Source organism: Barbus barbus (assembly GCF_936440315.1).
Source record: "Barbus barbus genome assembly, chromosome: 20".
NCBI lineage: Eukaryota > Metazoa > Chordata > Actinopteri > Cypriniformes > Cyprinidae > Barbus > Barbus barbus.
In genome coordinates, this window is record NC_136748.1 from 24,580,025 (window position 1) to 24,592,090 (window position 12,066).

Below are 12,066 nucleotides of genomic sequence, written 5' to 3' on the forward strand. Positions count from 1 at the left end.
TAAAGTCCGCAACACATATGTAACAATCTTTATACATAAGCTGTGTAACAGACTCGATCTGTTACATATGTGTAACAGTAACTGCCTATTACATCTACATAATTACAAACTGTAAGTACAGGCTGTTCCATAACTTAGTTACATGGTAAGTACATTTTGTTTCATGTAAGTACAACGGCTACTACTAAGTACTTAACTAGGTAATTACTCTTATTATGGACACCTTAAAATAAAGTGTTACTGAGAAATTTTATGCACAAAATGAGTTGATTTCAAATTTGATGCCTGCTACAGGTCTCAAAATAGTTGGGACGAGGGCATGTTTACCATGGTGTAGCATCTCCTCTTCTTTTCAAAACAGTTTGAAGACGTCTTTCAGCATTCATAGTGCCTTCCAAAACATGCAAGCTGCCTATACCGTATGCACTTGTGCACCCCCATACCATCAGAGATGCTGGCTTTTGAACTGAACGCTGATGACACGCTGGAAGGTCTCCCTCCTCTTTAGCCCGGAGGACACGGCATCTGTGATTTCCAACACGAATGTCAAATTTGGACTCGTCTGACCATAGAACACTTTTCCACTTTGAAACAGTCCATTTTAAATGAGCCTTGGCCCACAGGACACGACGGCGCTTCTGGACCATATTCACATATGGCTTCCTTTTTGCATGATAGAGCCTTAGTTGGCATCTGCAGATGGCACGGCTGATTGTGTTCCTGGGCCCATTTTGTAATGTCAATGACAGAATCATGTCGATGAGTGATGCAGTGTCATCTGAGGGCCCGAAGACCACGGGCATCCAACAAAGGTCTTTGGCCTTGTCCCTTACGCACAGAGATTTCTTCAGTTTCTCTGAATCTTTTGATTATGTTATGCACTGTAGATTATGAGATATGCAAATCCTTTGCAATTTGATGTTGAGGAATCTTTTTATGCACTCTATCACAGACTGGAGAGCCTCTGAGAGACTCTGCCTCTCTAAGACATCCCTTTTATAGCTAATCATGTTACAGACCTGATGGCAATTAACTTAATTAGTTGCTAGATGTTCTCCCAGCTGAATCTTTTCAAAATGTGTTGCCCCCGTCCCAACTTTTTTAAGACCTGTAGCAGGCATCAAATTTGAAATGAGCTCATTTAGTGGATAAGAGTGTAACATTTCTCAGTCTAAACATTTATGTTCTCTATGTTCTATTGTGAATAAAATATTGACTCGTGTGATTTGAAAGTCTTTTAGTTTTCATTTTATTCAAATTTAAAAATGTCCCAACATTTCCGGAATTCGGGTTGTAGTACAGATACACCTGAAAGCACATCACGTTTACCATGTAGCAAATCGTGGGTGACCACTTTTCAAACAAATAACAGAATAACATATTTCAGACATGAGCTGTTAGCTACAGGCACTTAAGAGAAAAGTACAAGGCACCTGTTGCCAAATCACTGTAGTTTTAACAGAGACGATGAAACATGCTTCAAAGCATGTCGGTTCCTTACAAACCAGAAAACGGTCAAACAAGATCAGAGTAAGTGTTTGTATATCTGGACTAGCATATGAAAGCAGGCAATTTCCCTGGTAGAAAATTAAATGTTGTCATGTTTGCCCAAACGTGGCTTTCTAAGGATTTCCAACAAATTGCGTTATAGGGAGACGCTAATGACAGAGCCAGCGTTACATGGTGCTATTTTGGGCGAGTGTTTGGAGAGCGTGTGCTGTGGGAATGGAGACGGAGACGTGGACTCAGAAGAGAGCCAATCACAGAACCCGCAAGTCTTGACGAACGTCACCGTCAATGCCAATGTGCAAATTTACAAACATGAATGCGTGAATATTTTCTCAAAATAGTTGTGTAAATTTGTTTTATACCTCATTTTTTTTCTTTCTACTGTACTTTTGTATGTGACTTTTTGTTAAAAAATCTAACAAATTAAAAAAAAAAATACCCTCAGAGTTTACTTGTGTAATTTGTATGTTTTTAAATACTCTAAAACAGTATTTTGGGGAAAAAAAGGTTAAACATTTTTAAGTGAAATTGCTTGGAACACCAAAAGTAGTCTTTTACCAACCGTCATTTTTTAATCCTTTTTTATCTTTTGTAAGATGTGATATTTATAACAATAAAATGAGATTGACAACTTTGCCTGCTCACATTATGTTTCAGATTTTCAAATATTTCTGGCTCTGCAGTGATTATTTTCTTAAATTTACAGTATGCACAGTTGGAGGTATAAAGCAGAACAGGTTGAATTTCTTGCTCAAGGGTAAAACAAACCCAGCCATAAAACTTTTCTGCGTTGCATTAAGGTTTATTATGCAACAAAAACATAGTCCAACTTTTTATGGTAACCCATGTAACTTTTCAAAAGTGCCTCCACATAAGGCTACAATGAAATTACATTATGTAATAAATCTTCACATTTTTTTACTACAGGGCAAAGCAAATGAATGATAAAAAAAAAAAAAAAAAAGTCCAGTTTGGCATTTCCACAAAAACGTCTCGAATTTAAACAAAATACCTGTGGTGTGGTTAATGAAAACAAGCATACTTGACAGAGCATGTCTTGTGGTCTCTGCAGCAACGTCCAGGCAGATGTTTTTATCTGCCCACCTTTCCGAGGCGGTGATCTGTCTTGGGGTCGGCGATGATGGCCTGAACTGCCACGATGGCCTCGTTGATCTTGGTTTGTAACTCTCTGAGCTCCTCGATGTGAAGCAAGCGAAGAACCCTGGCTGCTTCGTTCAGAGCTGCGTCTGGAATAGTCAAACATTTTACAACATGAACTTGAATGCAGAATGTCAACATGCCGATGCACTAACTGAGTCCTAAAGAAACATGGAAAAACAATAGGCAAATGTGGAAAACTCCAAAACAGTTTGCAAATGCAAACCTACCTCCGGTATCAAATCCTAAAATATGCTCGTCAAGAGCGACTGGTAAACCCTATGAAAGAACAAATAAGTTTTATTTAAAAAATTTAGTTAATAACTGAGCACCAAATCAGCATATTTGAAAGGTTTCTGAAAGATCACGTGACACTGAAGACTGAAAATTAAATTGCCATCACAGAAATAATTACATTTTAAAATAAATTACAAATCAGTTTTTTGAATTTGTAATAATATTTCCCAATATTACCGTTTTTGTTTGTTAACTACCTTACCTCTTTTGCTTGACTGGCTTTTGCAATAGCATCAGGGGTCAGACGTTCCTGTATCAGGATTCTAATGGCCTGTGATGACAAAAAAAAACTTTAGTTTAAATGCATTGGATTTACATTTATTTCTCATACAATTGTCACATTGAACCATACTTACTTTAAGCATTACCAAATAGTCGTCATGTCGCTGGATTTTGAGTAGATTAGCAAGCGCCGAGACACCAGCCTTAAAATCTGGATTGTTACCTAAAGAGAGAAATCACTTCATTTCAGTCCAACACATACTTTAAAAAAACATTTCCCAATGCAAAACTGTTGTTGAACCAACCAGTGAACTGGTTTAATTGCTGATGACAAAAAGAAAACATATAACAGCCTGTTTCCACAATGGAATTTTAAAAAGATTAAAGATCCTTTTCCTTGTCATTCTGAGTTTATCACAATTTTGAGTTTTATTCTTACAATCCTGAGAAAACAGCAATTTGTGGTCAGAGATATTAACTCACAGCTGCAAGAAAAAAGTCAGAATTGTGAGATAAACTTGCAAATATCTTAATTTTTATTCCGTGGTGGGAAAAACTGAATTGTGAGATGCAAACTCAGAATCTGAAAAAAAAAGGGAAAAAAAAAGACATTTGTGAGATATTAACTCAGAATTATTAGATGTAAACTAAGAATATCTCGCAATTTTGACCTTTTTTCAGAATTGCAAGTACTGAAAGTCTGAATTGTGAAATAAATAGTCGCTATTACTTATTCAATTTTTTAATTCGTGGTGTAAACATGATTCCATAGAAACCAACTACTTAGACCAAGACTGTAATAAAGAAAAAACAACAACAGCGGAGCCCAAAATTTTCTATTCAGTGAACCCTGTCCTCCCTGTGTGTCATCATTCAGTTGACATCTGGAGCGTTCTTCCAGCTGTGGGTCACTGGCTCGGTTCAGCCCACTCATTTTGGGTTGTGAAGAGAGGTGGGTGTGTAATCAGTTTGTTCGGACATGCTTGGAAAGCCACTTTAGTGCTCAAGATGGTTTCTTTAATCAGCCTCCTCCGTCTCATAACAACAGGACTGCAGACTGGAAAGATGGACGGGGGAGGGAATACTCACTGTCCAGATTAATTAAGGGGTCTGAAGACTTTTGAACATCGTTGGCCTCGGATACAGGTTTGCAGATTCGATATTTCTCCACTGTGGGAGGAAAAATAGCATTAGCGGTCAGTGCAATGCAAACAAGGGGTCTCAAGTTGTCAGACTTATTTGGTAGGAAATCTAGGAACATCTTGCACTAAGCATTTCTGAGGATAAATGGAATCAAGTTTGTGCAATCAAATGTGTGGGACAGCTGCGAGAGTTACATGATGCTATATCAGAGAAAGCCCTTTAAAAGGAATAACCGTCGATGATACTGAAGTGGTAATAAGTCAGTTAGCTGATGACACCGTTTTGTTTTTGAAGGATGCCTCTCAGGTTGCGGTAGCATTAGAGACTCGAGCCCTTTTCTAAAGCCTCAGGTCTTCGCCTTAACATTAACAAATGTGAGTTACTCCCAGTTGGTAATAGTTTGGAATCCTTAATCTGTAATATTCCTGTAAAAGAGACTGGGACTTATTTGGGAGTTAAAATAATCAAAGATGATCAAATTAGATGTCCTTCCAATTTTCTTCCGATTACTGACACGTAAGGTGTTAAACCATTGGTTGCAAAGAGATTTATCACTCAAAGGCAGAGTACTGCTTACTAAAGCAGAAGGCATCTCTCGATTATCGTATGCCGCTCAGTCGATCTCGGTTGACAAACACACGTGTAAACTAATTGACGGTATGTTGACAAAATTCCTGTGGAAAAACAAAATTCATTATATTAAAAAATCAGTAATACTTAATTCATATGATAATGGTGGGTTGAATTTTATTGATTTTAGTTCTCTAAACAGTAACTTTAAAATAAATTGGATAAGACAATTTCTTCAAAACTCATCTTATTTGGAATATAATTCCTCGGTTTATTTTTTCTTATTTGGGTGGATTAGAATTTCTTTTGATGTGCAATTATAAAACTGAAAAACTTCCAGTCAAACTTTCTAAATTTCACCAACAAGTACTTGCTGCCTGGAGTCTTATATATAAACACAACTTCTCCCCTCATAGTTTTCCTATTTGGAATAATGCCAATATTCTGTTTTTGCTTTTTCATAACTGGTTTAGTAATGGATTGTTATTAGTGAATCAGTTATTTAATAATGAAGGGAATTTATTTACGTTTGCAGACTTTGTCTCAAGATACAAAATCTCTATCACTTTAAAAGAATTCAAGGTGCTTACTAAGGCCATACCTGCAGGTGTACATATGCTGTTCAAAGGCCAATATACCCAGGATTTTTGGAATAATGTGAAGGTTTTCATTGCTGATAATATTCTAAAAACATTTTCTTTATCTTATAAACATTTAATTATGGGTTATTATATCAAGGATCGCTCTTTAAAGGATGTTGGTTTTATTATAAATTTTATTTGATTTTTATGTAAATTTCACATTCATAAGTGCAAGTTTACAAAAAGCAGACATCTTTTTATGGTGCTTGAAAAGGAGATTGAAATGTATGTAGATGTGATATCAAAATCTAAAAATAGTAAAGCAATTAAAACGATTAATATATGCTCCTCCTTTAACATTTTCACATAATATAAAAAAATAAAAGAAAATGAATGGTGCTGTCCAGCAAAGTATATTGTCGGTATTTAAATTGCATTGTAATATTCTAGGGAATTGTTAATATATGTATAATGGATATCTGTCATTACTGCTTATGTCACTTCACTTATGTACCCTCTCGTTCTCTTTTTTTTTTTTTTTTTTTCTCTTCTTTGTTCCTACTTGTTGAAGCATATGAAATGTTTTTTGTTGTTGTTATATATTGAGATATGGCACTGTACATGCTACCTGTTCTTAATAAAGCATAAAAAAAATAAAAAAAAAGTTACATGATGCTGCAAGCTTTGCAAATACTGCCATCTAGTGATATGGGATAAAGTCAGAACAGGCATGCTATAATTAGTTACTGATCAATGCATCAACCAGGTTAATAAGGTGCCCAATAACTGGCCATTTTGTGTTCACTTGGCTAATTAACATAAGTTATTTTTTGTTTTTTTAAGAGTAGTGTGTAAGTGTTCATCTAATTTTCTTATTGATACATTACCGTTCAAAAGTTAAGGATTAGTAAGAATTTTTTATATAAGTTCTTATGTTCACCAAGACTCCAAAGACAGTTAGTTAATGAATAAATTGTTTTCTATTTGAATACATTTTACAACATATTTTATTCCTGTGATGGCAAAGTTGAATTTCCATTTCATGTCTAATGCCATTCTAATATGCTGATTTGGTGAACAAGAAACGTTTCCTATTATCATCAATTATAAAAAATATTTTTCAGGATTCTTTGATGAATAGAGAGCTCAAAAGATCAATCTTTATTGGATACAGAAATCTTCAGTAAGATTATAAATGTCATTACTGGCACTTTTGATCCAATGTATAGTGTGTGCTCTCAGCCTACTCTCTGAATGTTGTATCAGCTATTATAAGAGCTATAGTGGAGTATAACCACTGGTTAATAATAATAATAAATAATAATCATACCATTGTCTCCATACTCAAAACGAACAGCAAGACCCAGCAGCCAGTCAACAGTCTCCTGTCTTTCCAGGGCGCTGAATGGACAGTTCACATCTTGAAGGTACTGTAAACATATGTATTTATACATTACAACAAAGGACATGATGAACTTGTTGAGGGTATTAATTTCTTTAGGAATACAAATAGTCATATACATATGAAGATAAAGCTGTCTCACCTTTTCAAAATGTTTAGGCCAGTCTGAGCTGGGAATATTCCTGAGATTTCCTCGGTCTTCAATTTTGTAGTGTCTGATTTTTTGATCTTCCAGCCAAACTATGAAATTTCTGAATTCAGTTTCATCTGGGTAAAGTAGATATATTTTACATATGGATTAAGCCCTAATTTCCATCATCATTTCATAGCAATACAACACTAAGGCAATATGACAGACTAAATGCCCTATGATACAGAATGACTATCTCAGACAGTCAATTCAAACCTAAATTAGTGAGATGCTTAATTATTATTATCGTGAATGCACGTTATCAATATTAGGAGCATGAGGTGGCAACACGTCGATGACTTTACACACATTCCTACCTTTACAGTCAAATCCAGTTGGGCTGTGATATTCTAAGGCTGTAAGCTTTCTACGAAACATCCCTTTCAAATGAAAAACCTATTTTAAGAAGCTAACAGATAATAATTTTACTTGTAAAGCCACAGCCTTCGAATGGCAGGGGAATAGCGGAAGTAGAATAATCTATGTTCGGTTTTCAAAATAAAGGTCCGTATTTGTGACTGTTTAGATCACCATTTTAGAACCATTAAGACCTTTCTCCACGCCCCTACCTTTTGGCACGCCCTAACCTTTCGCCACGCCCATTGCTCAAGCCTGCAGTTATCCCTACTTGCCATTTTAGCAAGTAGGGATAACTGCAGGCTTGAGCAATGGGCGTGGCAAAAGGTTAGGGCGTGCCAAAAGGTAGGGGCCTGGAGAAAGGTCTTAATGATTGGTCGACAAAGCTGTCTGTCAGGGTGTGGGGGTAGGGTTAGGGGTAGATTTTGTTGTACCGATTCACCTTTCGGTACGCCTCATTTCAGCACGCCCATTGCTCCAGGCTGCATTTTAGGGCTTTGATATTTGAAAAATATATAATATTTAATCGCTTATCATCATCTTATTATTTTATTCCTCCTCTTTCTCTTAGTATTATTTAATGTGAGGGGCACATTTCTCCTAAAATGTAATTTTGATATCAGTAAATAATACACTTGAATTGAGAGACTCTGCTGTTTCCATAAATGGATGGAAAACGGCATTATATTTGTTCTTATACTGAATGAGAATCTTTGTTCTGGTATACATCGATTTTCTAAATGAATTGCTAAATGACACACAACGCTGTTTGACACTGTTCAGCCTGGTTATCATGGAGACATTTTTATGCACTGAAATATATATATATATATATATATATATATATATATATTAATGTTTTTATATTATATTATGTTGAGTTACTTCTAGGTTTGAAAAACACTCGGTATTTAAATAAACATTTAAAGTTAAAGTTTATTTATCATACCCCCCCCCCCCCCCCCCCCCCCCCATTTATCTTCCCACAGTAGTCACGCACGTAAAATAACTGTTTATTCTCCTCATGTAAATTATTGCTTAATACGTGGCAGCTTCATAATAAAACACTTTATACAAAAATACATTTAGTATAATTTATAATGATATAATTTATTATTTATATTATTATAAATATTTGCTATTTAAATAATAACTGCACATGAATAATTCCCATTGTGTTTTGTATTTTGTTCATGGCCCTGTGTTTTCCCTCCTGGACACGTGGGTGCAGCAGAACATCTCGAGACTGGGTCGAGGCGGAGTTGGCGGCTGCAGAGGGCGGAGCGGAAGATGGAGGAGGGGGAGATGTCGATTCCCAGGGTGGTTGGCAACAGCTGGACTGTGAATGGACAGGAGCGTGTGGAAGGAAGTGACGGATCAGGAAATGAACTAGGAGAGATGGAAGTAGGTGGCGGGATATACGAAAGCTGGGAGTCGGTTAGGAATAATAAACGGAAAAAGAAAAGGAAAAACAAAACCGATGAAAGTGATTCAGACAGGGGATCAAATACGGAGGAGAAGCGGAGGGAGGAGTATGTAATTTTTGCAAAACTTATGGACGAAGGGGACTCGTTTGGAGGTATGAATCCAATTCAACTAACAAAATCGTTAAATAAGGAAATAGGTGAAATAAAGAGTGCTAAAGTACTAAGAAATGGAGCCCTGATGATTGTGTGTAAGGATGAGAAACAGCAAGGGAAAGCAATCAAAATGAACATAATCAACAGAAAGAAAGTGGAATGTTCCAAGACTTACAAGAAATTTACAAAAGGAGTCATTACTGGGATTCCGGTAAACGTATCAGTTGATGATGTGAAGAGAAACATAACAAATGCTAGAGTAAATGAAGTTAGACGTCTTAAAATTAACAGAAATGGTAATATGCAGGATAGTCTATCGGTGATGATCAACTTTGATCAGGAAAAACTTCCAGAAAAAGTGTACATTGGCTTTATGTGCTATGACGTAAGATTGTATATTCCCCCTCCAATCAGATGTTTTAAATGTCAGAGATATGGGCATATAGCTGCGGTATGCAAGGGAAAGCAGAGATGTGGAAAATGTAGTGGAGAACATGAGTATGGAAAATGCCAGGAGGGTACAAAGCTGAAGTGTTGCAATTGTGGGGGCGAACACAGTGCCGCTTACAGAGGATGTGAAGTTAGTAAGAGGCAGACCGAAGTGCAACGAATCAAGGTTGTTCAGGGAATCAGTTATGCAGAAGCTGCAAAGAAAGTCTCAGGGAATGTGACAGTAGTTAAGCAATCAGAAATTATCAGGAAAGAAATTAATCAAGGAAAGAAATGTCAAGGATGTAATAAATTGAAGGAGGAAACTTTGATAGTGAAAAAGAATGATTTTGTAATGTTCATGGCAGAAATAATAAATTGCTCTGCACAGACAAAAAGTAGAAATGAAAGGATTAAAATAATTGTTAAATCTGCAGAGAGATATCTAGATGTTAAAGGGCTGCAATGGGAGACCGTAAGAGACTCCCTTACTGAAGAGACACAATCTTCTCAGGCATGTGTTGGATTTTCTTAATGTTACTGACCATACTACAGTGGAATGCAAGGAGTCTAATTGCAAATGGCCAAGAGCTTAAGAAATACATCGATATGTTAACAGTGAAACCTAATGTAATATGTATTCAGGAAACATGGTTAAAACCACAGTTGGATTATATAATAAATGGTTATAGTATAATTAGAAGAGATAGAGAATCTGGCAGAGGAGGAGGAGTAGCAACATTTATACAAAATGGGATGAAATATAAGGTAGAACAAATAAATAAAGAGTATGAATCAATCATAACTAAGATATGGACCGAAAGAGGGAGTATAGATATTGTTAATTATTATAATCCATGTGAAAAATTAAGTCAAGTTATTTTAGAAGCTGTTGTAGGTTATTTGCATGACAAAGTAGTGTGGTGTGGTGATTTTAATTCCTATAATACATTATGGGGAAGTAATAATACTGATGTGAATGGACAAATAATTGAAGAATTCATTGATGATAATCACTTGGTGTGTATTAATAATGGAGAGGGAACACGATATAACAGTATACAAAATACAGAAACTGCACTTGACCTAACATTTGTGTCTTCTGTTATTGCAGGGATTACTACATGGAATGTAAACAAATATACTACAATAGGGAGTGATCATTATCCGGTAGTGACTACGGTTGGTACAAAAATATGTCATGAAAAAGAAAATAGAAGTCCTAGATGGAAGTTGGAGAAAGTAGATTGGGAAGTCTTTCGAGTAATTTGTGAAGATAGATGTATGACTCTGCAAGAAGAAAACCAGATGGACGTAAATATATTCAATAGTAAGTTAGTTAATGAAATAATTCAGTCGGCTGAACAAACTATACCTAAAACAACAGGAATAAGACATGTAAAGAATGTACCTTGGTGGAATGATGATTGTAAAGCAGCTATAAAAGTAAGGAATAAAGCATTTAAGAAACTTAAAAAGCAGCATTCTATGGAGGCTTTGATTCAGTATAAAAGCGCCCAGGCAGTAGTAAGGAAAACAATAAAAACACAAAAGCGTATTTTTTGGAAACAGTACTGTGATAGTATTGGAAGAACAGTACATCTGTCAGATGTATGGAATATGATTAGGAAAATGGGGGGGATTAGAAGGAATTATGAGTTACCAGTGATTATAGGCAAAGTCAAAATGGCTGTCACCAATTTAGATAAGGCTGAACTTCTAGTAGAAACATTTAAGAAAGTTCATAGCGCAGATAATCTTTCAGAAGAAGCAAAACAGTGTAGGAGTAACACATTAATGAATTATCCTAATTTGGTAAAGAAAGATGAGATGTCAGATAGTTTATTAGATTTGCCTATAAACATGTTTGAGTTAAAAAGAGCAATCAAAACTGCTCGGCAGACCACTCCAGGAAGAGATGGAGTGTGTTATAAAATGCTGGCAAATATGACAGATAATACACTGGAAAAAGTACTAAAATTATTTAACCTAGTATGGGAAACTGGTCAACTCCCTTCAGTATGGAAACAAGCAATAATAGTACCTATTCTTAAACCTGGAAAAAACCCATCAGATCCTTCTAGTTATAGGCCTATTGCACTTACTTCTCAATTATGTAAAACAATGGAAAGAATAATTACAGAAAGAATAACATATTTTTTAGAGAGTAAAAATCTGTTGTCTCCTTATCAGAGTGGATTCCGTAAGGGCAGGAATACAATGGACTCTGTATTATGTCTAGAATCAGACATTAGGAAAGCACAGACAAACAAAGAAGTAGTAGTAGCTATCTTCTTTGATGTGGAAAAGGCATATGATATGCTCTGGAAAGAAGGATTATTAATCAAGTTAAAGTCTTTAGGAATTAGTGGTAGAGCATATAACTGGGTTCAGAACTTTTTATTTGACAGAAAAATACAAGTTAAAGTAGGTGAAGAATACTCTAGAATGCATACAGTGGAGAATGGAACACCACAAGGTAGTGTGTGCAGTCCATTAATATTCAACATAATGATTAATGGCATCTTTTCACAAGTTGAACAGAATATTGGAAAATCTTTATATGCAGATGATGGGGCTTTGTGGACTAGAGGTCGCAATATATCATATGTTCATAAAAAAATGCAA

The 12,066-nt window shown here is 35.7% G+C and overlaps 2 protein-coding genes across 3 annotated transcripts in view; one reads left to right on the forward strand and one right to left on the reverse strand.

The window, feature by feature from the left end:
• The window catches only part of LOC306886499 (nidogen-2-like), a 41,020-nt gene extending 38,875 nt beyond the window's left edge, over window positions 1-2,145 (forward strand). Inside the window, exon 27 of one of the 2 annotated variants that reach the window (XM_079443643.1) lies at window positions 1,652-2,143. The gene's annotated coding sequence lies outside the window, so the exon portion shown is untranslated. Of the gene's footprint in view, window positions 1-1,651 lie in introns of both variants that reach the window. The other variant, XM_079443642.1, reaches the window with a different exon arrangement.
• LOC306886538 (RNA transcription, translation and transport factor protein-like) lies at window positions 1,233-7,742 on the reverse strand. The gene is made up of 8 exons (XM_079443724.1): window positions 7,390-7,742; window positions 7,025-7,149; window positions 6,811-6,910; window positions 4,276-4,356; window positions 3,321-3,409; window positions 3,167-3,235; window positions 2,898-2,946; window positions 1,233-2,756 (listed from the first exon to the last, which is right to left on the reverse strand). Exons 1-8 carry the CDS (start codon window positions 7,448-7,450, stop codon window positions 2,602-2,604), a joined length of 729 nt encoding a protein of 242 aa, XP_079299850.1. The 5' UTR covers window positions 7,451-7,742; the 3' UTR covers window positions 1,233-2,601.
• Between the last annotated feature and the right edge of the window lie 4,324 nt (window positions 7,743-12,066).

What these genes read in the sequence shown, in the direction of transcription:
- LOC306886538 (XM_079443724.1), bottom strand. Translation starts at nt 7,450, where the DNA reads ATGTTTCGTAGAAAGCTTACAGCCTTAGAATATCACAGCCCAACTGGA. An exon ending in TTTTGAGTATGGAGACAATG is followed by an intron (nt 4,357 to 6,810) that starts GTATGATTATTA and finishes TTCCTCCCACAG; the next exon opens with TGGAGAAATATCGAATCTGC. An exon ending in TTTAGGATTTGATACCGGAG is followed by an intron (nt 2,757 to 2,897) that starts GTAGGTTTGCAT and finishes TGACTATTCCAG; the next exon opens with ACGCAGCTCTGAACGAAGCA.